Raw genomic sequence first — 24,789 nt, 5'->3', positions numbered from 1 at the left:
CACGATTGCAGGGGATTTACAAACTGGAGTTCAGAGAAATCACAAGGTAAACCCAGAGGTATTAACAGTACCAGGAGTATTTAGGAGAGAAGAGGGAGCACCATGTGTATTTTGCATGTGCAGTTAACAAACATGTATCTGCAGTATCATAAATTACTTGGTCTCTGATTAATTTTTCCTTTGCACAGGACATGACTACCATATTATTCAAATGCTGTTTGACATGGTTTTGACTTTGAGTATATAAATTATCTCTAAAAGTGTGCAGATCTAATTGGAAGTGCACACAGGCAGAAACAGAGCAACCACGACACTGAAATTGCCAAGTAAACCAGTGAGGCTCAGTGTTTTGGCAAACAAAATCATGAACCTGTACAAATCAAATGCACTATGCTGGGATAATCGTAATTATTGAAGGAGGCATGAGTGCAGTAGTTCACTTCCATCACTAGTGGGGAGTGACCCTCTACCACTAGCTCTAATTTTTAACTCAAGACAAAAATCAGTATTCCAAAGCTGCAAAGTAACTTTTAGAAATCAGTTCAAATCAAAATTCTCAGTGAGGAAACTGAAATACTGTTTCAAATAGCATTGGGAACCAGATTGGTCAGTGAAACTTAGAAATCAGCTTCAGTTTGCAGGTTCTGTAGGATTTACTTCTAGAGATTATTCCATTTCTAGTTTTAAAAATGTGAAAGGAACAGAGTTTAGAAAAATCTAACGTTTTCTTACTCCATCAAAAAGGACATATGAATTCTCATAAAGAAATGAAACCAATGTAGTCTCTTAATTCACGCTCTTCATTTTTGATCCCTTGCCAGTGACTGCCCAATGCTGCTTAGTTAGTGGAATAAGACAGGAAGATAATCCTTTGAGGCTGCTATGGATATCAAGCTATAGAATGATATCTCTCAAAAAAATAACAAACAAAAACTGCCCTAAGGCAAAGTAAGACAAATTCCTAAATCCTTTGAATAAAGTGTGCTGCAGGAATGAAAATGCTCGGGCCTTGCTCGCAGAGTTTTAGTACTTTGTAGTGAGGAATTCTAAAAACTCCACAAGAGTGGAGTTACAGTGGAGGTGCTGACAGGACCTTCATGACTGTAGTATGTACAGTCGTGAGTGCCTCTTACCTGATAGAAAGTGCCATCCTGTGAGCAGACTTGCGAAGATGAGCAGTTCTGACACCGAAACTGCGAAGGAGATGATTTTCTGATCAGATAAGAGGCATCCACAGCTGGACATACACATTTACCATTTATTGTTTTTGTTTTTTGTTGTTTTTTTTTAATTTTTAAATGTAAAGGTTATAATCAATTTACTTATTTAAAAACAGTAAAGACTTGTTTAATGAATAAATGGACATTTTTCCCTTTTCCTGTCTACCTCATGTAAGGTCCACAGCTATGCCAGTAAAAGCTCATGGTCAATAGTACCAGAGATGAAGATAATGGATTCACTTGATCTTCATTCAGAAGAAGATACTGTTAATTAATTACCATTGCAACTTCATTGAGGAAAAGAAAATCATAGAAGCCTAGATGTTACTGAATTTATTATTATTACCAGCACAATGAAATTTTTAGAGATTTTAATCATCTTTGACTTTGGGGGAGTGATTTAAAACTACATGAAAGAGAAGATGAACACATACCTGACAATGCTGTGTGCATATAAATACACTTGGAAACTTAACCAAGAGTTGCCAACTCTTGCATTCACTAAAAACTATAGTTCTGAGGCTTTTGAAAATTTTTAGTGCAAATATTTTTTTATCAAGATCATCATTACTGTTGCCTCCAACTTCGTGCAGCTGACAAAAGTCCATTTGTAGACAAGGGCTGCAGGATGAAATGCCATGAAAAAATACCATTATCACTGCAATTGTCGCCTCAACACTTCCTAATAGGACAGCCAGTGCTAACAAAAATACAAGATGGCAAACCAAACAAACACCCATTGGTTTCAAGGCAGTATTGGAAAAAATTCTAGTTAAAGCTCCCTTCCTCACACAATATTTAGGTTTCAGCAATCACCAAATTTCAGTGTAATAATACTTTCAAATTTCTTGAACACTTGCCTATATACATTTACCTCCCCAATTCCTATCCTTCTGCCTCCAGCTTCAGATTAAGGTAAAACTTTAGGAAATTTGTGAATTGCTAACTCTACAGTGTGTTTAATCCTCTGTTTTCTCTGTCTGTGCCCCAGTGCTTTTTATTCTAAGCACTAGGAAGCTTAAAACAGAAAAAGAATAGAAGAAGTTTGGAATTTTCTTCAGATCAGTACATTAAGGTATGTTAAATGTTTAACCCTAGCTGCACTCCAGTTTAGCCTCCACTAGTCATGATAGACAAACTTGCATAAACTACAAAGCAATAGAAAGTGACAACCAATCAACAGGTACACACAAACAAATGCATAAAAGAAAGAGAAGAAAAGGGGATATGACTTCTAACCAAAAAAATTAAATATACAAGGCATTACTAAACCAAACTGAATATCAGTCCTGAAAAAAAGTATTTTAAGAAGTTAAATACTGCAATTCTAAAATATATATATGCAGCAAGGAAAATCCATCTGGCTGTTATCTGAATGTTATTGTTATAGAGCACATCCAAAAAGAATACATGTAGTATTAACAAAAACAATAATAAAACAATTAGATTTCACCAGTAATTTTTCAGTGTCACTTTCAGTTTATTGACTGAATAAAATAGGTTCTTACTGAAGAACTGCTGGATTCAGATTCCCCAACTATTGTAACTCAAAAGGTCACCAAAAGCAAATTTGCTGAAAAAGAACAAGGGCTTGGGTTTTTAATTAATTAAAACTCTGAGCAGAACTTGCACGTACACATGGTACATCTGCCATTTTGGAGTTTCAAATCTACACAATGTATGTGCTGCAGGGTTTCACCCATAGGGTTTTACATAGGAAATTGAGAAAAAACACAGAAGGCATTCATAAATAGGGGTTTTTTGAAGGGTCACAGACTACATTCGGGCCTAAGATGTGAAAGCATGTAAAGTCTCTATAATAAATACACCAAAACATGATTTATCAATAATGTAACAGAATTTACGTTTTCTCCTCTTAGTCTCCATCTTGTCATATAGATGAATTCCATGGTATGATCCTTCCCCATGATTTCTCCGTTGCATAGTACATCCAGCTTAAAATATAACAGAACAAACAGTAAGACAAAGGGATGCAGAATTTTAATGTCTAAATGAACTGCTAAGTGAATCTCCAGAGTTAATATCTCTCCACTCCTATCATTATACAACAATTCCATCAGACATGTATATCAAACCTGGATGAATACAGCATGCTGACAATATGCTATTTTGTACACTGGTATTCAGCTGGCATTTTTTCACTTTTGTGTTTTTATTTGAAGTTGCAGACAGAAGGAAGTCTGCCACTGAGGTATGAAATCACCAGCAGACAAATATTTCCTTTATTTAGCTACACTACACAGTATCTGTTTGAAGAGAAAGCCTTGTGCTGTATTTTGAAGGCCACCTTGCTATGCCAATGCTCTTTCAAACCCAAAGATATAAACCAGAAGTAAAGTAATTTTAATTAAAAAAATAGATTGTAAAGAAAATGATAAAAATTAGTCTAAAAATAACTATAAATTACAAGAAAAACGCACTTCGAAGTATACAGACATTCCTTAACTGAAACCAAAAGACAGAGAAAAACAATGATCTCAGTGTGAAAAATGTCTAGTTTAAACTGTATTATAGCATCTTACTGCTTCCTGCCACTCCAAATGTTCAACGATGTTTTCATTAATAGAGCTATAATGATTTCAGGGTTTTAGACAAAAAAAGAGTCAACATTTTGAAGGAAGCAGGTTCTTTGTAACACAGGCCATTAAGACAGATTAAAAACCAAATGACACCAAAAAGGCTGGTCAGCAAGTCATGACACTGTGACAAACTTCTGTGTAGTTATAACCTGTGCACCAAACCTAACCAAAGTTGGGAGGATGCTGCTGGTGCTAAAGGCAGCCTGCCCTTCATGGAGCCTTTGGCTCCTGTAAGAGAAGGGGCTGAAGAAATAGTCTGTGCTTCAGTCTAAATTCCTGTATCCCTGGAAAGAGGGAAAGCAGGTTCAAACATAATTAAATTTCATAGAAATGTATTGTGTTGCAGGGAAATAAAAAGACAAACATCTTTCTTTCAAATGTACCTCATAGGAACTTGGAAGTTTTAATTTTAAGCTGAGAAACTTTTTGATAGTTCCCACGGTCACTCGAGTAGAACAGCGGATAAATTTCTTCATTAAGCCCTAAAGCAACAGCAACAAATCAGAAAAAAACATGTCAGAAATGCTGGAAAATGCGAGCAATCTTTAGTGCAAGAACAGCCGGAACTGAGAATGTTTTCAATCAGTAACCAATTTTACTGCACTCTCTTCTAAATAATGACACTATAGGTTCATTTTTGTTCACTTGTTTTCAAAATTTAAAAGATGACAAACAAGTTCATTTGACCCATCTCTGATTCTGAAGATATTTCTAAAAGACAAAAAAAGGAGGAAAGAAAAAAAACAAAACCCAGCTACCACCAAAACCATCAAAATCCCCAGAAGAACTTAAATAATCTATGTGCTTGTGTTAGTAATGCTGTGGGTCAAACAAATGTTGCATTCTTAGAAGTGTTAAGAACCTCCAAACTTATACTTGTAACATAACACAGAAAATATAAAGAGTTTTTTATTAGACAAGTTCTTAAATATATTTTTCTTTTCACTCTTCTATTTGTAATTTAATAAAACACCGTTAAAATCTAACATGATTTCTAAAGACTTTCTTCTAGACTCAGTATGTTAGGTAATCACCTTCAGGAACAGAAACTAAATATCCCTAATTCTTAAAGCAGCAGTTGGCAGGTATTACTCTACATTTTGCAGACTGAAGTGATCTTCCCAAGGCCACAGACAACACATGAGAGTCAGAATCAGGTTTACAGCTCAGAAGATCTGGATCCCAGTAATACAGGGTGCCATATATTTGATAAGCAGGTTCATTCTAGCACGTTAAAACAGTAATCCTGAAGGTATGGGGCAGCTCACCTACAGCTAGCTTTATAAATACCTTGTGGTGTGCTGTAATCTGTTGTGTAATGCACTTATATACCATAAAGGCTGTAGACTACAAAACTATAATCCACACACAAACAAAAATTGCACTGTCAGATGGCTTTCTGTATAGAACTGTATTTTTCACAATATCACAAAATTCCAGAGATGCACTGAAATGCCTCACAGAGAAGGCCTAAACAAGGTGGAAATGGGAACAAGTCACTACATTGAGGCTTATTTTGAATGGTTATAAAATGGTTTGGTTCCTATAAGATGCTATTCTGTCATCAATAACTACAGCACAGCACGTTTGCTACTCACTTTGACGACGTTATCTCCTGACTGCCCATTGTTGCGTAAACAGTCGAGGCAGATTGCAATCTGTGGGTCACTCCTGTGATAGTCTTTATCTTCTTCATTTTCATCACACTCCTCATCTACTTTGGGTTTATCAGCTTTTGGACTTTCATCTGTAAAATAGGAAGATCATATTATTTAAGTATAAAGTAATTAAAAATCACATATTTAAGGAGATATGGCAATTTTATAAGCCACAGTTTTTCTTCACATTAACTTTACACAACTTTAATTCAGTGCCTTCGGAAACTGACTAATATAAAAATCTCTGGAAACAAATTTTTACTACTGAAATTTTAATGCAATATGCAAGCAACAGATTTCTATGGAAGAGAAAATAATTAGTTGATGGACTATACTGGGTATGGCTGTCTACTTCTGATACCTCCAAAAATTAAAACCCTGCAATTGTGCATGCATCACAATCACTCAGACATGTAAACCTAGTGTACAGTGTGGCAGTTTAGTGACAAAAACAATGTTTTTAAATAAACAGTGGAATAACTTATCCCAACATGTATACATCAAAGTAACACAGCTAATCAATATATATTAACTGTCACAATAATCCAGTGAAGACAAGTTCCTGTAATGTAATCACAAGGTAAACTAAACATTATATTTCATCCACTTTTGACCAGATGTAAGTAGGCCACTGTAAGAACTCCAGGTGTTTCTCTCCAGAAAGATTTTATAACTAAATAGCCATGTATTCACTTATTCCCCTTTAAAAATAAAAAATATAAGAAAAGAGGAAAGATCTGTGTATTTTTTAGCAGAGCTTATACAAACTACATAATTGCATGCAAAATGTTATCCCTTCACTCTGCTGTTAACATGTTCTATTGGTTCTTGGTTTAAAATCCTAACTCTCTGGAAAAGGTATATATACATCTTGTATAGTGTAGTAAGGTTTAGCAAAGTTGAGCACTCAAATGCTAAGACTAGCAAGTACATCTAAATAAGGCTGCAATGTATGTAAATAATAACCATAAAATGGAGTAAGTTTTACAGATTTAGAGTACAGTATACAACAATCTTATTGTATACATTTATTTTTTGTTTTTTTCTGTATCCCCAACTTACTTATTTTGATTTAAAACAAAGGCTGCTCTCTGTTGGAATAAAACATTATCACAATTAACTTGAATAAGCTGCTTTCATGTTTTTTAAAAAGCTTTCAGATCAAGTTCTTTCTACCTTCCTACACTTACCAGACTTCTAAAGCAATTTAGAAGAGTTCACGTGAAAAAATAGAATGTAAACTTTAATAAACACCAAGCCATGACTAAGTTTCTTGACACAGTAATTAGTTGCCTTTGTTCAGCTTACATATTCGAGTTTTAAGCTACATTCATTACTTTTCTCTCTTACAATTTTTTAAGTTTTCAGTAATTATGAAAGATTTATCCCCATTCCCTATTAGCTATTGACACATTTAGCTGAATGTGCATCATACATACATTTTGCTCCTATCATCTTCCTATGAGCAAAGTTCACAGTATCAAATTACAGGATTTGTTTTTTTTTTCCCTGAAAGTCCAGGAAGCAAAATCTACCAATTGAGCAGGTGCAGTCCACCTGTCACAAGCATTTGTTCACTTCAGGCTGGAGAGCACCAATGAATATTTTTCCTCTGCACCACGGTATTTCATCATTCATCAATTCTTTCTGGTAACCACTCTCCTATAGGAGTCACCAATGCCTGAGATATCCTTTATTGTTTGGGGTTTTTTTCCTTCTGGTACGTGAAAATTTTAAGTCGTGGGATTTTTTTACAGCTCTTAGATGTTTAGCTTAGGAACTGTGCTGTGACCTGTGGCAGAGGACCTAACTGACAGGTCTTAAATTGCAGTGACAATCTGATTGCTGGGCATGGTATTGACAACTGAAACAGTCTCTTCTAAATGAAATTATTCTCAGCAAATAATTTCTTCCCAGGCAAAATTCTAAATGCTTGTTTATGGCAGAAAATAGTTTAAGTGCTCATAATTTGTGTCGATGAGTTGTCATGACTTTCAAATGGTTTGTAGAGACAAAGTTCCATAGCCCCAGGCTATAGTCACTAATGGAGTTGGATTCATCTGTAGCTACTCAAAAGTATAATTGGTGAGTTAGAGCCTTCCTCTCACTCACAAAACAATCCAAGCTCTCACTACACTTACTCACTCATCTCCATTAGGTTTATAATTCAATTAGGAGAGGAAGGTAAGAACCAGAAGAGTAAGTTGGTCAAAAGTAAGTCACATTCTACATTTGCAAATTATCTGTTAATTCTTTCTATGTATATAGCAGAAGACCATTTTCTAAACAGTCTAGAAGTGTCTATATCTCACAAAAATATTTTCTAAGTATTTTTAAAACTGAACAGGTATATACTATATAGACTACTGTAGTAAACAAATATAATTTCATCTAAACTGCAGTTCTTAATTTATTTATATAATAGAGAAAATAACATTGTCCCTAACAGTGGATGCCAAATGCAAATCAACAAAACTTGTGAGAAAGAAAATGAAGTATTATGAAGTTGAAAAGAAGACATTATAAAGAAATGAATGCAGAAGAATATTATAAGATATTTACTTGACAGTTACCCTTTACTGAAAACAGCTATTTTTTAACTTAGCAGAGCCTTTCAAAAGTTCTTTAAAATCAAATCAAATAGGCTATAGTATTAAAAACCTGATGTCAAATTAAAGGGGCATAAAACGAGCTGGATGCAGTCCTCACTTAGCACCTCAATACTGAGTTTCAAAGTTAATGGGTCAACTACAAAAAATGAAACAAAAACAAAGCAAAAAAACAAAGAAAAAACCCAAGCAAAAAGAAAGAAAGAAAGAAACAAAAAAGCATTGTGGAATCTATATAAAACAATTATTTAGCATGTGTGGAAAACTGTTGTACTACTTGTCATAACTAATTCTTGACAACCTCCTACTTAACAGATGGTCAAATTTGGTAACAGAAAGTAATTTGTAAAAACTGTAAAAAAATTCTGTGTCTTGCTCTATTAAGAAAATTAAGAATTCAGCTGGACACTTGTGAGAGTGTTGCAAGTGAGAGCCAAGGGTAATGCAAATAAAAATAATGGTAAAACAGCTACAGTTTGTTAACCAACTGGTTCACAGATAAGCAATAGTATGTGAAGGCCCATACATTTGCACAGATTCACTACAAGTTGCTGTAGTATCTTTGAATTAAAAAAAAAAACAAAAAAAAATGTACTTATGTGAGTGAAGATATTGGTCTTAATAAGTAGTGTTACTTAACAGACAAGAGAGGGAAAAAATCATCACCTTGTCCATTTTCTTGAGGTTTGTTTTTCTTCCAAAATTCAATCTCTCGCTGCAGTTCCTCTAGTTAACATCAAAGAACAGTAATGTGAATTTTTAAATCAATACCAGGGATATAATTAGAAATAGCCATATTCCCTCCACCAACCCAAACAGTTCCCAAAACCAAATGAGAAACTTACGTTCTCGAAGTCCAGGCACCAACTTAAATATAATTTCCTCTAAGGTGTTATCCAGCCTTTCAGAGGGAAAAAATATATTTCACATGAAATGGAAACAAGCATTTTTAGTATTTAAATAACAAAAATTTTTGAATAATGAGTCACATTTTTCTGGTAAATAATACATCCTGTCAAAGCCAACTGAGCTTTAAGAGACAACATGCATTAAAGCTTAACCACCTCCTAAATGGATTTATCATAGAAAAAAATAAGGATTTTATGTTTTAATGTATAAAGATAAGAATGAAACAAAAGAGAAAAACATTATACTCTAAAATTTTTGTTTTTTGAGTTTGTATTACATGCAAACAATAATGTTACTAGAAGGAACAGACTGGAAAAGTAGTATCCAATTTTAAGGTCCAGCACACGAGTAGTAAGCATGAAAATTATAAACTCCATGATCATATTAAGTGTTGAAGTGCTTTGGTAATAAGCCTGTTATGAAAAACTGAACAGACTATTTCCTACTTACCACACCACAGACAAACCAGTCTTGGCAGGATGAAGACCACAGTGCATCCATGCTGCTCTGACTTGACAGTACTCAGCATAATTAATTTGAACTATTTAAATCTGCCATGTGTTGTACACCAGAAGAGAGTACACAGCACAGGAATGTCCTCTGATACCCTGATATTAGTGCCAAAACTAGTTATTATGGTCCCTTCCAGTGTATGCACTGCAGTTACCCTTGTTGCTGAAGCTAAAATACTTTTCTTTCCTTTTCTCTGAATTTAACCTTAACTCTTCTATCCATTTAATTTATCATCTGCCTTCTAGTTCTACTGCCTCTCCTGGTCTCTTATCCTTCCCTTTCCTCTGGCTTTCATTCTGTTTCCTTTTCCTTCCTCTCCTTTGCCCTTAACGTTCTCTCTTGTCAACAGAAACTCCCATTGCCCACAGCCTAAACAAAAACTCATGACAAAATAAAATACTGAGTAATACAGAGAAACTAAGTATCTTGATGTCCAGTCCGAATCTGGCATATTTTAAATTGCCTTATTTTTTCATCCCAAGAACAATATATTTCTTTACAAATATATTTGCAAATACACGTGTGTACACAGTATTAATAAAACACTATAGGCCTTTTATAAAAACCATAGCTGTTCCGTCATTTGTTTACCAACAATTGCAAAGTAGGAGTAAGACAACGTTTTTATTGTTGAGGAATGCCTACAATCCATACAAATTGGTAACAATTATCTTAAAATATATGAGTATTCAAGGTTCTCCTTGCAGAATTTGTACTTGTACTTCAAAGTTTACAGTTAGAGCCATTACCCAACCATCAAGTCCTGAGACTCGATCCCTGTGGTATCTACCAGGAGACACAGTCATACCATAGGAATACTCATGTTCCAGCTACAACCACAATCCATTTTTAATTGCTTCTTCTTAAGGGGACAACAACAAAAATTCAGCAAGTGAAATGTACTTCCCATGAAACAAAGCAGCATAGAGAGCACTTTCTCCTTCAAATAAGAAGGAAATTAAAATTGCAGGATGTCTGAGTGCTTGATTTCTGATAGATGAAAATGTAGGTCTACCTTTGTGTATCTTGTAGCCTCCTCTGTCAGTATCTAAGGTAACTACATGGTTCTGCTTTCTGTGAGGTCCCCACAGCAGAGCACTGAGAACTTGGGAGCATGGTTTAGAAATGGAATTAATTTCACACTCTAAGAAAGCTCCAGCCTTCATAATTTACTCATTAAAAGAAATGAAATAAGGACTTCAAAAGAAAACATCACTACCTTAATTAAAAATCCCTCTGTTCTTCAGGATGGTATAATACATGCTGGTTTTCTTTCATTTATTTGTGAAAATTCCCATTTAGCACTTTCTAATTTACTTTCAATGGTCCAAACCAAAAATCACTCGTACTGCTAAAATAGCAAAAAAATCAGTATACTTTGCAAATTTACCATGTTAAAAGCAAAAAGTAGCTTCCCATTCCAGTCTGACTTAATTTTCTTCCAAAAACTAAACAGAAAAACCTTCTTTCTTTACAGAGGATAAATACTGATCAAAACTCTGAGGCAAGGGGCAGAAAAAAAAGTCCTATCTGATCTTTAAATGCAGGGAAACTAAAACTTCAGGGAAAAATGAAATTATTACAAGATTCTCAATATCAGATGCATCTTTCAGTGTTCCCATAATCCACACATGGAAACACTCTGACATAAAGATTTGCATTTCCATGACTCACATCAAACCCATTCCAAAATCAAACTGCTTGAAAAAGACGGTCTCAGTCATTTACTATGATATTTCCGGTTAATGCTGGAACAAACATTGATATTTTAGAGACATCTCTTTCCATTTTCACATCTTCCAAATCTCCAAACCAGAACATATAGAAAGAAGAACCAAGCATTTCTGCCAGCTTAGTATAGTTCCTTATTTCACCTTATAATACTGAATGAGTTACAAGATCAATACTCTGATAATTATCAGCAAACGTGAACCAAACTAAGACTATTGCTCAGAAAACTTGTATGCACAGGAGTATGCTAGCAAGAGAAAAAGAAGTCTGCCTTCATGGCATTATCAACACAGACCCTATTGAGTACTGATGATGCAGAATTCTGCTGAATCAGGAAAAGGGAATTCTTAAAATTTAACACTCTTCCTACATTTTCATTTTAGAGCTCAATGTTGGATTTCAGATTTAGTGTTGTAGTTACAACAGACCCTAAGTGCTGCCAACTAAGAGATACATGTAGAAAGCTCACATAGTTATGACATTATTCAGAATTGAGTTTAGAAGTCGTTTATAAAGCTTATCTGAGAGATCTTAGTTAAAACTACTAAGTGGCATTCAACACTGTTTCTCAGAAAATGACTGCATTCTTCAGCAATGATATGCTCATCTCCATGTATTAGGTTATGCAGGCAACATCCAGGAAAGGTCATTCCATTGCATGGCTCACATGCTCTTCTGATTATTAGTTTAGCAAATGTTTGAAGTTGGTTCATAAAATACAGCCAGGAAGCTACTAACTATATGCACTTTCTTGGCAAAGAGACCAAATGACTCTAAAAGGAATTTCAGGAAATAATTGCATAGAAAATAGCTCTTCCCACATTTCTGACTTCTGCTCTCAACCTTCCTCACCCATCTATAATTTCCTGCTCAAAGGACAGTATTTGTTTACTAAACATCTACTACATGTTTCAGAAAATGCATTTTTCATCTCATGTGAAGTGGTCCTATCAGAATAAAAGAAATATTTCTAAATGCTTTTGTTTTCAGTTTATTAGTAGCCTATAGCATATTCTGTTATGACTCACACAGCACCTCAGAAACTGACAGGAAATCAGAAAAATAATCTACATAAACCTGCTCAGCCCCACTATTCCAAAAAATATTCAGATGACAAAGACTTAGGTTAATAATACCCTTTACAGTTGCTGAATTTAATCTCTCTCACTTACCCTCTTGGGACATAACTGAAGTATGGGAATGGGTGTGCACACACGGATCAGTCAAAAATCAAAGCAATATATGACAAATTGTAACAAAACCAATGACATCAGGAAATTATACCAAGCCTAGTAAATTCCAGATGTGAATTTATATTTTTACATTGATGTAAGAATAAGTCCTTCTAAGTTCAGAACAGTATTACAAAATAATAACACTGGAGGGTGGGGTGGAGCTAGTGTTGAGAGTGAGGGCAGGGAGTGCCTTCATCACTCTAGGAAAACACGAAGTTCTTCCACTTATGATGACATTTCTTTAGTTTTCTATCTTACTGGATGTCTATAATCTTTGTTTCAACATAACATCACTAAAAGCGAATCCAGAATTTAATGAAAAATATTTGTTTTTAAAAAGGTCTGTTAATAGAATATAAAAAAATCTCAAGAAGGGTATTTTTAATGTAAAACCTTTTTCGTGTCTTTTCATTAACCTTACAGCAGATTTCAATTCAGATTGGTAGACTTACGCTCTGAAAAACATTGTTTTTAACATGATTCATTTTCTATATGTTGCTCTAACAAGAAAAAGTTGCAATGAGGTTTGGAATACCCTAAATAATTTGAAAAAACAATCCTCTAGAATTTAATTTCATGTAAAGAATAAAAGGTATCTGGTTCATTTATTTGTTTAATAGAGATATTAATTTTTTTTAACAATATAAGCACTATTTCTATGTCCTTCCCTTTTGTTTCCTCCTTTTACTATATTCGAAAAAACTCAATTTAGAATGTAGTGGGAGCTGAGAAAATGACAACCTATATAGCTTAGAACAGTTAATATATGCATTATACAAATAAGCTAAATAATTATTTCCCTTTTAGGATAAAGATGTTAAGATATTTTTGTTGTTCTTGTTCTTCCATTTCAGCAAATGTTGTGAAATAGATTCTTACCTTAACATTTCTAGTGGATTGGTCTCGTGCACTTGGTTGCCACACCTGGGACAGTCATTGCTGTCTTCAAAGTGTTGAACGATACAAGTCTTACAAACTAAGACAGAGAGTTAAAAAAAAAGAAAAAACTCACTTAGACAAAATCTAAATAATATTGCTCAAGTATGACCTAATGATACCTGGTAGCTACTTCATGCATCAGAAATAAAAGAGTATTGTCTTGAAGTAAATAATTACGATGTATCTTATCCCCTTCTTGTTCCTCAAAACCATTGTTAGTTCTGCTCTGCTGAGACACCGAGGGCAGCAGCACAGGTTGGACAAGCACTGTTTTAAATTATCAAATATTTTTGCTACTTAGAATTCTCCCAGCATCGTAACACGTGAAGCCTGTAGCACCTTAAAGGACAGATTCTCAGCTGTGTGCTGGGGAATTCCAGCCAGCAGAGCCCACCAACACCTCAGCTGAAAATGACTTGCACACATCACTTCTGTTCCAATGGTGTTGCTTGCAGCTGAAAATACTGGTTTAAATACTTACTGTAAGAGAAAAGGTCACAGAAATTGTACATAGGTTCAAAGTGTTTCCCCTTTGACATAGTGTTTTCCAAAGCAATGACAGAATGTACACTCAACATTCAATATTTGAATCTTATAATGAAAAATCAGGATCAGGACCATATTAAACCAATAAACCTAAACCAACAACAATGTGAATTTAACAACCAATCAACTGAAAGTAAACTAAACAAGGTGCTACACTACTGTTGCTTCCAAATGATTAATTACAGACTGTAGATTTTAATGTCATTAATAATGGAAGCCAAGCTGATGAGAACAAATATGCCTGCTATTATTACTGTACAACAATGTTCTGGACGGAGATAAACTCTATCCTCTTCTTATTATTAATTCACCTACACTGAAATAAGAACTGCAAACTCATCAGTAAATGGACTGAAAAAATAAATGGACTGCTGCGATTGCAATATGCTTTCTGCTGAAACACTGTAATGTTTTTCATCCATTACTTTAAGAAGTATGAACATCTCTAAACAAGTTTGTAAATCCTAATTATAAGATAGCTCTAGGAATCTTGAACTTCCTTTAACAAACAAAGCCTGTATTTGTCTTTGCCTTAGAAGGGTTATATCAAATCAGCTGATGCTGATAATGCACACACATTACACCTCCATGTAGGTGTTTCTTCCAACTTCTTTGAATCACTAAATTAAAGACATTAACTTCACAGACCAAGTTTCTCAAGGAATTGTAAAATAACTCTTCCATCAGTTGAGCTTTTCAGCTGCAGCACCTGATAACTCATAGTCCTGCTATCTGTATTGTGCTGAATGCACTCAGGAGAAAGTGTATGGGTTAGTGGTGGGTGATGACAATGCTGATAAACCAGCAAGTTAAGAGTCATTGGCTGTCTCAGAAATGCCATTAGTTGGAAACCTCAGTTTAAAGAGTGTGGGGGCAAAAGGCCTGAGGAGCAAGTATGACGATGAAATTGTGAAGTCTAACACAAATGTAAACTATTGTCATTTGGAAATTCTACTGAAAGTCACTGAGGTCAGTAACAGGTTTGGCTTACTCTAGACCTCTTCCAACTTGACTTCACAGAAACCGATTTTAAAGAGAACTCTTTCAACGGAGTTTCATCTGCTAACTGTCATAATAAAGGAAGGAGTTAATCTTTATTTTTTTGATAAGTCTTCTGTCTGGTATAAACAGCAGCATCTCTATGGAGTCTTTTCAGCCTGACACCAAGATAAAATGATAAAGAATAAACAAAGTGTAAGAAATTGTATAAATGTAATTGTAACTGGTCAATATTAATTTTGGAATTGATAAGCTCAACCCAACCTTTTCTTATTTGGAAAATGTCCAGGCTGAATGAGGCTCCGAGTAACCCGAACTAGTGGAGAGTGTCCCTGCCCGTGGGAGGAGGGTCTGAACTTAGAGTCTGTTCCAGCCCAAACCATTCTATGATTTTTTTTTTTTTTTTGCAACAGAGACTCAGAGAATTAGCACAAAAATTCTTCAAAAGGAGAAGGGGCTTAGTATCAATACCAAAGTGATTTGGTTTCTTTTCTGTAAGCAATACAATTAGCTTCCTTCTGAAAGAGTTTCCTTGCATTTTAGGAAAACTTTCTGAAATTCTTAAGATAATTTAATTCCCTTAACTTGCTCTCAGGATTTCTGCTCCACTCATGTCAGAGAAGTTCTTGAAGTCTGTGATGAGATGACACTGTTCTTACTGCACTGATTTGTGTTGTAAAGACATTTTACATTTGGGCTTCCTAGGTTTTCTGTTCGTTTCCCAAACTATAGACAAATAGGACCTATCTGACCTATAGCTTTCATTTACATCTAGAAGAAATCTGAAATGATTACTATTCAGAAGAACTCCATGCCATGGGATCGGTAACTAATACACTTATTTAAGTCAGATAATTGGCTCCATAAAACCTCCCAAACACTAAACACTGCTAAACAAAGCATGCTAATATCCACAGTAATTTAACTTGAAGAAATATTTATACTATAAACCATTCTATGGAAAGGAACTGAATTCCTTAGTCAGAATATATTTATTTTCGTGTTCTATTTATTTTTGTTTTGGAGAGGAGATGACACCTTTGGAAGCCATGCATGGTCCAAGAAAGGACCTAATGATTAACAAAGAGCTTCAATTCCAGTGTAGGAAAGGTCTTTGACTAGAACATACACAGAGAAGACATCATAAAGAACCAAGAACCTTATTCCAGTCCTATATGGATGTTTCTCTATGCCAATAAACACATAGATCTGGATCATGTGTTTGTACAGCAAGCTCAAGACCATAAAACCCCCTTGAAACTGTAAATCAGTACTGAAGTAACCTAAAACAACTTTTGCTTTTTCTCATGTAGAGCTATGGTGCTATGAGGATTTGCCAACCAAAACTAAATGTGATGTACCAACAGGAATATAAGGGTAAAAAACATATAAATTCTAGCATGCAAGAATAATGAATTGATACATGATACTTCTATTGGGATCAACAACCAGTATTTTCCTATATGATAGGTATAATCGTCCTCTGTTACTCTCAATGCAAAACACTGAATATTTTTTAAAGCCTATCTCTTTGAAGTTTCAGAAATATGGGATGCAATCTAAATATTGGGTGAAAAAAGCAGGCAAAAAGGGAATCCTTAAACACAATTCAATGACAAATAAAGTTAATTCACCACCTTAGGGAAAAAAACAAACTGAACCAAAACCCTTTAGTACTTCCAGTACAGATTAACAAAATAACATGGTTTCATTTGTTTTACTGTAGGTCATGGTAGGGCAGCAAACAGGCAAAAGAAAACTGCTTAATCAAAATGTACAGTTTGCAGAACTTTGAGGTATATGCTACACATGCCAGTGAAATGAGAACCTGATTTTCATAGTTGTATGATGACACTTCAGATGAGACACAATAAAAGTTAAACTCACATAAGATGACTTTCTATGGCTGATAAAAGTACTTGTGTGACATATGCTAATTGGCTGGCAACCATAACAATGCTGTTTTCCAATACAGAGATATCTGGTTCACACGTTCTTTCAGATCTTTATAATCATATGAAAAACACAGGTACAAGTGCCAAGACTCTGGTTTATGTCGCAAACAAGAAAAGTACAAACTTATGAATATCTACATACATATGTATCCCTCCAGGTTACTGTTTAAATGTTGATTAATGAGCTACCTAAAAAAAATTCATACTGCACTTTTACAACGAAGTATTCTACAAGATAGAATTTGTACCACAATTAACTAATTAAACTTTTTCTCAGAAGTCATCCTTTGAATTCTTCCAAGGATCTCCTCTCAAAGTTAATCACTCTGATTCAGTGAGCGAAGGACAAAGGAAGGGCACAGGATATGCACAGCTAGTGGAACATCAAACCCACCTCACTGATGGCACAGAGGTGTAACAAGTCATTTGGTGTTTACTGAAGTATTTAATTATCTACCTTAAGCCTGCTTTAGAAGCACTTACTTTTAGGGAAAGTGTTTGCTTAAAAACAGGACAAAAAACTTCAATTCATTTAACCACCTTTTTCAGAAACAATACAAGTGGGACTATTGCACTCTTAATTACAATTACCAGACATAGTCACACTGGATTCTCTTCTGTTCGGAGAGAATTTCAGTATGCGATAACCAAGGAAGACTTTCTATGTTGAAAACTATTAAAAAATAACATTTAGGCCCTGATACATGCCATTGACTAAAATTTCTGCAAGAGAAGGAGTCTGAAGGCAGCTCAGCTTGCTTGTCTGAGGGCAAGAAATTTTGCTGCAGTGAAGTTTTTTTGGGATGTTCAGTTGACAGCATAGGTTTTTTAGCAAAATCTGAAAACCATTCTGGTTGAAAGATTATTTGATATTGAAAATTACATTTCTGGTAAAGTTCTGGCAGGGAAGGACATCTCTGAAAGTTCCTCGACTGCCTTGGTTGGCAATTTCTTAACACAAATATTAGAGAGACCAACTAGGAGAAATGCACCTTCTGATCTCCTGTTCATAAGCAGGGAAAAGCTGGTGATGAATACAGCTACAGAGAGCAGCTTGCCTTGAGGTGAGTTAAGGATCCTGAGGAAGGAGACACACTTAAACAGCACAGTTAGGACTCTGAACTTCAGCAGATGGGACTTCAGCTTGTTTAAGCAACCACTCACCAGATTTCCCAAGGAGACTATCACTGAGAAGAGACTTAGGAGAGCAGGCTGAGCTATACAGTCCACTGGATGAGGAATTTTGTCAGAAGAACTGCTTAGTGCACAGGAATTGCTTAGTGCACATGGTTCTTTAATTAATGTGCTAAAGTAGATCATATTAGAAGTGGAAACAAGAATGGGAAGCAAATATAAAATCACTACTCTGGCACTTAAGAGATAAAAGCAGGAAAGTCAAGGCCCAGCCAGAGCAAAAACTGATGAGAGACATAAGGGAACTGTCTAAGTATGCTAGTAGCTGAAGGAAGCTTAGACAAAACATGGCTGTTAATGAATGAGGGAAAAAACTCAGAAACAGCTTATGGAGAAAGATTTGAAGTCCTCAGTATCTTTTTGCCTTGGTCTTCACAGGCAGCACTTGATCCTAAATGTCCCTGCATACCAGTTTGATTTAGGAAGGAGAGGGATGATCAACAGCCAAGCAGCAGCAGGTTAAAGCTTACTGAGAAAGACTGAATGTGTTTAAATCCACGGGCCAGGTAGGATTCAGTAAGATGAAAGCTTATCACCATAATCAGGGTGATTATGAGAGGTACCCTATGACTAGAAAAGGGTAGTGTGTTATGCCCATTTTCAATGAAGAGGGGAAGGATGACCCAGGGAGGTACAGCTAAACAGCCTCCTCTAGCTGACTGGGAAGATGGCAGATTACATCATGTCCCTTGGAATCAATTTCCAGCTATGAGAGGCACAAAAATGTAATCAGGAAGTGGCAATAGCAATTTGCCAAAAGCAAATCATACCATAGGCTGGCAGGTGATGTAATAATAGCTTGTACCATTTGAACAGCAGTTACAGGAGGGACAGTGCCCATCTTCTTGGGAGTGGCAAAGAGTATCACAAAGAGCAATGGTCACATGTTAACATCTGGCAGGACATTCAGAAAAACTAGATAAAGATTGTAACACTGGATATGGTTATGAAGAGAGGCTGTGGAGACACCATGCTTAGAAATTCAAGTGCCAACTACGCAGAGACATGGCTTGCCCTGGTAGAGTATTGGCAACTAACCTGCCTCCTGCATGAATTTGACCTAGACAACCTCCAGATGTTTTCAACCAACATTTCTACGATTGTGTAAACAGTCTGTTATTTTTTAAGATACTGAAGAATGTTCTTGAGGAAAGTTTATTTTGCAAATTTTGTAAGTGCACACTGTACTAAACAACGGGGTGACTCAGGAGACAAATGATGGGATATGCCCTTTAGCTCACATCCAGCCTGCTTCCATCAGTAGTTCTTAAACATCCTTGACAACTGTGTAACAGACTAGGAAAAAAGGTCTCAGTCCATAAGACAAAACCATTCTGTTGGAAGTAGCAAAAAAGAAATTAAGTACTGAATTTACAGAATAAGTAATTTTGCAGTAACACAACCATTTCCTTTCCAACAGAGATAGGAAAAATTTCACTTCTGGTACCCAAGCTGCATTTAGGTTTCCCAGGGAACAGTGGAGTTATCTGTCCAACATTTCCAAAAGCCCCATTAGAAATATCTGTTATTGAAAAGGCACTCATTTTTCAGAGCAGGACTTTACTTAATATTTTCCAGTGATACAGAATATGTAAATTAACTGCTAATTCCCTGCTTTGGTTACTAACAACCACAGTAGTTCCCCTATAATCACTGGAAAACATCTATGTCAATACATGCTTTTCATCTTGTCCAGAGTAATACATTGCACTCCCAGTATCTAATGAATTTGTGCTGCTTCTTCAACTATTAATATCTGCAGATTATGATAAGTTCTACAACACTGTTTTCAATTATGTCAATTAGTAAGTACAAGACAAATACCAAAGGACAGTTAAAATCATTGTATTCTGTGGTATCTATTTGGACAATATTGAAGAATAATACCTGTATAGTAGCATACCTGTATATGAAAAACAGTTTAAAAAGATTAAATACTTTCTACAAGGTAACTGAGCAGAGCACCTTCCTGAATTCTGCCATCACCTTTTCCTTTGCAGACATAAGATTTGCATATCACCACTTTTTTCAAGTTTTTCATTTTCCTTTCCACCATTGTTAGCTTTGTATTTTGGCAACTGTAACTAGACTTTGCTTTAAAGAAACACCACTTTCTTTCCTGCATTTCTACTTAACAACCCAAATATGTGGCAGTTTTTCAGTGAGGAGACCTGTGTAACTATATGGCAGCTCAGTAAAATTCCCATGCTCTAGCCCAGGAACTAGGCAGTAACAGAGCTGGTTCAGTGGAGAGCTCACAAACTACAAAAGAACAAAAGCAGCAGATGCTGCTGAGAAGAGAATGCTCCTTCTGCCATTATTGTTTGTAATAGGAGCAAGAGTAAATAAACAAATAAATTATATAAACAAAAAGATACCACAATAAAAACATTTTTTTTCTAAAATCTGATTTGTGATGTAACTATTTTCCCCTAACCCCAATCTTTTAAAAGTTACTAATTGTTCATTAAACTTCAACCATAAAAAATTAGCTAATACTGGATTTTTTCCAGCTTCTTTAAAGGCAAAGAGAATTTAATAATATATTTACCTCTCTCTAATAAATCTACCTCTGTTAAGCATCTCAGTCTTTTCCTGATTCTTTGTCACTACTTTCCCTCTGCATTCAATAAAGGATGAAGATCCTCCTTAGCATTCCTTTTTTTGATAATGTATTTATAGAAACATTGTTAATTATCTATTATGGCACTAACCAGATTAAATTCCTGTTGAGCTTTGGCCCTTCTGATTCTCTCTCTTCATAACTTCACAGTATCCTTGCAGTCCTTCCAGGTTGACTGCCCCTTCTTCCAAATTCATAAACTCTATTTTCTTTACTAAGTTCCAGACAAGGCTTTCTGTACAGCCAGCTGTACAGAGCTGGCTTCCCTGCCAGCTCATCTTTCTGCACATGGGGACAACCTGCTCCTGTGCCTTTAGGATTTCCTTCTTAAAGCACATACAGCCATCCTGGACTCTTCTGCCCTTCAAGACTGCCTCCCAAGGGAATCTGTCAACCAGGCTCCAAAATCTGCCCTCCAAAAGTTCAGGGAAGTGGTAATGCTAAATGCCCTCCTTCCTTTTTTAAGAATTGAAAACTATCTTTTTGTGATTGCTGTGCCCAAAGACATCCTCCAACTGTTATATCAACCAGTTCACAAACAGCAGGTCCAGCAGGGCCTCACTCACCCACTATGTCCAGAAGTTACCCTCCACCCACTCCAGGAACCTCCTAGACTGTCTTCTCACTGCTATTTCCAGTAGGCATCTGGTAAATTGAAATATTCCTCTAAAACAAGTGTTAGTGACTGTAAGACTTCCCTCAGCTGCTTCTAGAATATGCCCTCTATCTCTTGACTCTGGTTAGGTTATCTGTAACAGACTCCCAACCATGGTACCTGCCTTGCTGGCCATCCCCCCAGTTCTTACCCATGAACATGCTATCATCACCATCACTGGATTCTACACACTCAAAACACTGCCTAGCACACCGTGCTACCCCACCAGTTCTCCTTCCTTGCCTACTCCTTCTGAAGAGTTTTATAGCCATCCACTGCATCCTTCCAGTTGTGAGTTATCCCACCATGTTTCTGTGATGGCCACTGTGTCATAGTTTTCCTGCTGCACAGTGGCTTCCATTGTTTAAATTCTCTGTGTGCTTCATACAGAAGGGATGTAACACCAAACTGTAAAAATTGACAGTGAAGACAATAACAGCTGCATAACAATACTGCACAGAAATGACAGGAAATGCCAAGACAAGACTTTTAATTGTAATTTATTAAAGGTTTAAAAATGAGAAATCTACTAGAAGACATACAATTCCCCTTACTCTTCCTTTAGAAGACTTCAAATGTTATTTGGAAAGATGTCAAATTCTAAAGGAGGTCCAGTGAAACTACTGCCTATTCAGAAATAAATGTAAAAAAAGGAATTGTGTAAATAAGCTTGTGAAAGTAAGATGACAGGGTTTGACAGGACCACTCATACGTCCAATATACTTCATACATGACAATGGTTTAGATATAGTAGGAGCAGAAGACAACTTAAAAATTTGTATTTTCCTGAGACAGTTCCATTGAAACAGATCTACCCCCTAGAGTAAATATTTTGCCACCTTTCAAGTATTTCTCTGCACTGTGCCATGGAATACATTAGAGAGATGTGGGCCAGTACTGACCAAACCAGTGTATCCATCTGTATGCACTGCCAACAGATACATTAGTTTACGTTTCAAGCATATTATCAAAAGAGCACATCTGGCCTAATGATCTCACCTGTGATCAGACAGGCAACAGTGATATAAGTATGGTGTTAGTGTCACCACAATCACCACTAGCCTAGTGCAAACAAAAGGGTCTCTGTACTGTCCAGGTGACCAGCAGAGCTGACATACCCTCATGGAATGGGTCAGGTTGGAAGGGACTCCAATAGGTTATCTGGTCCAACCTCTCTGTTCAAGCAGGTCATCCCAGAGCACATAGCACAGAATTGCATCCAGACTGCTCTTGAATATCTCCAGTGAGGGAACCTTCATACCCACTCTGGGCAATCTGTTCCAGGGCTCGGTAACCCATAAAGTAAAGAAGTTACTCCCCAAGATCAGGTGGAACCACCTGTGCATCAGTTTTTTCCCACTGCCTCTTGTTCTATTGGGTGGCATCACCAAGCAGAGCTTGGCTCCATCCTCTTGACACCCATTCTAGATATTTACACACCTTAATGAGGACCCCTCTCAGTCACCCCTTCTTGAGACCGAACAAGCCCAGCTCCCTCAACCTTTCCTTGTAAGAGAGGTTCTCCAGATCTTTTATCAACTTAGCACTCTCTGGTGAATCTGCTCCAGGAGCTCTGTATCTATCTTGTACTGTGGAGGACAGAACTGCACACAGTTCAAGATGACCCAAACTGCAGAGCAGTGTTTAGGAAACTCCAGAAAAGACTGGATTAATTCAGAATATTTAATATAAAAACTCAGTAAACAAAACCAAGAGCAGTGGTGGTATTAAACACATTAACACTTAAAAAATATATAACTTAGGAAGGAGGGACTCTTTTGCAAAGTACTACTTACAGGTATGGAGGCACTCCGTTACTGTAGTTGGCTTGATGAGATAGCCTTTACAGATATAGCAGGTGATATGAGGATTGAAATCTTTCACCAAGTGCTTCCTCTGAGTAGCCATTCGTGGAGCAGGAAATGCTGGCAGAGTGCTTGGGGCCAGAGAAGCAAGTCTGAGAGGCGTCGATGTCCACAGTTCACAAGAGCTGAGGTGCTGCTCTGTGCAACTGGACTTCTCCAGGCATTTGATCTTAATTCCGCAGGTCTCACTGAGACATGGCTCATAACTCCTGCTCCTGTGCCGGGCGAGTCATTTTCCTACCTGTAACACAAGTGGAAAAAGAGAGCTACGTGAACCTGGCCGGACAGCAGCGATGCCCCGGAGCACCAGTGTCGCCATGAACTTGGCAGCGGCACGGGGCTGTAATTTACATAACAGCAGCCGCCGTGCGCCGGCAGCCAAGGTCCGAGGCCGCGCCCCCCGCCTCGCCGGGCTGCGGCCGCCGGCGGGACGGGCTCGGGGCCGCGGTGACAGGTGCAGGGGCCGCGGCCGCCCCAGCCCGGCCGGCACAGCCCGCCCCGCCCCGCCGGGCCCGCAGGCCGCGCCGGGCCCCGCGGGGAGCAGCCCCCGCGCCGCCCGAGCCCCGCGGGACCGCGGCCGGAGAGGGCGGCGGCCGCCCGGCTCTGCCCCCGCTCGCCCGACTCCCGTCCCTCCCCTCCCGCACCTGCGGCGCCTCCCGCCCCTGCCGCGGCCCCGGCCGTACCTGGCGCAACCCCGCGGCCTCGGGCGGGCGCCCGGCGAAAGAGAAAGAGAAACGCCGTGCGCCTCCCCCGCTCGGAGCGCTCCCTCCTCCTCCCCGCCGGGCTGCCGTGGCCGGTCCCGGGGCGGGCGGGACGGGCGCGCAGGCGCTGCTCCCGGCCGAGCCCCGCTGCGCCACAGCCCGCAGCGCCGCTCGGGGCGGCACCGGCCGGAGCCCTGCGCGGCCCCCGGACGGGAGCGGGGCGGCGGCGCTGCCCGCCCCAGGTAAGCGCGGCAGCGGCGCCCGGCCCGCGCCCCCGGCTCGGCACACACCCGCTGGGGCACCGGCGCCGCTCTTAGAAATAACTTCAGCTTCTGCCCGTGGAAGGGTACAAGTTAAACCCGTTTCTCCAGCCCGCAAACCCCAACACTAAACACTGCACTAAGTTAGCCCAAATCCCGTGAAAATATGTGTGCTTTCCTCGAACCGGGACCAACTAGCTAAGGGCTTAGCACGAGGAAAAGCTGTCTCCGTGGCTCAGTGCATCTGCTTTTTGCCCCCCCTAGTCACAGAAATCCATCATATCACCAAGTAATTATCCAAAAAAACTAATGCTACCTTAATTTTCCAATTGTACCATTTCTAGAAAATTTCTTTTATACTGTTTTTCACAATAATGGCAGAAACATAAGGAGACATTTCCTGTATTAGCTGGAATGGCATCACATTACCTGCGACTGTTTTCGGTCTTTGCTTTTCTATTCTGCATTTTGAAATAAATGCTTATTTTGCAGTGGCCCTCCAGTGCACTCTTCCCTTTCATCCTTGTGTAAGTGCTGCAACAGCAGAAGGCTTTAATAACTTTGGCCTGTTTCTGCC

At 37.7% G+C, this 24,789-nt stretch overlaps 1 protein-coding gene across 9 annotated transcripts in view; it reads right to left on the bottom strand.

Moving 5' to 3' along the window:
* PCGF5 (polycomb group ring finger 5) overlaps positions 1 to 24,789 on the bottom strand; it is a 103,076-nt gene that overhangs the window by 10,624 nt on the left and 67,663 nt on the right. For 7 of the 9 annotated variants that reach the window (XR_015805154.1, XM_088169117.1, XM_014875360.2 and 4 more), the window contains 8 exons: positions 23,183 to 23,492; positions 13,355 to 13,451; positions 8,933 to 8,988; positions 8,754 to 8,813; positions 5,419 to 5,567; positions 4,204 to 4,302; positions 3,086 to 3,175; positions 1,134 to 1,193 (listed from right to left, as the gene is read on the bottom strand). Coding sequence is in view for 8 of the 9 variants with exons in the window: in XM_088169117.1 (XP_088025243.1) it covers positions 1,134 to 1,193; positions 3,086 to 3,175; positions 4,204 to 4,302; positions 5,419 to 5,567; positions 8,754 to 8,813; positions 8,933 to 8,988; positions 13,355 to 13,451; positions 23,183 to 23,294 (723 nt within the window). In the remaining variant the exon portion in view is untranslated. Of the gene's footprint in view, positions 1 to 1,133; positions 1,194 to 3,085; positions 3,176 to 4,203; positions 4,303 to 5,418; positions 5,568 to 8,753; positions 8,814 to 8,932; positions 8,989 to 13,354; positions 13,452 to 23,182; positions 23,493 to 23,934; positions 24,050 to 24,789 lie in introns of those variants that run through there. The other 2 variants (XM_014875362.2, XM_088169121.1) reach the window with 2 other exon arrangements.

Source organism: Sturnus vulgaris, chromosome 8 (assembly GCF_052056855.1).
Source record: "Sturnus vulgaris isolate bStuVul1 chromosome 8, bStuVul1.hap1, whole genome shotgun sequence".
Lineage (NCBI taxonomy): Eukaryota > Metazoa > Chordata > Aves > Passeriformes > Sturnidae > Sturnus > Sturnus vulgaris.
The sequence above is the reverse complement of the archived record's forward strand: the minus strand, read 5'-3'. Positions and strand labels throughout refer to the sequence as shown.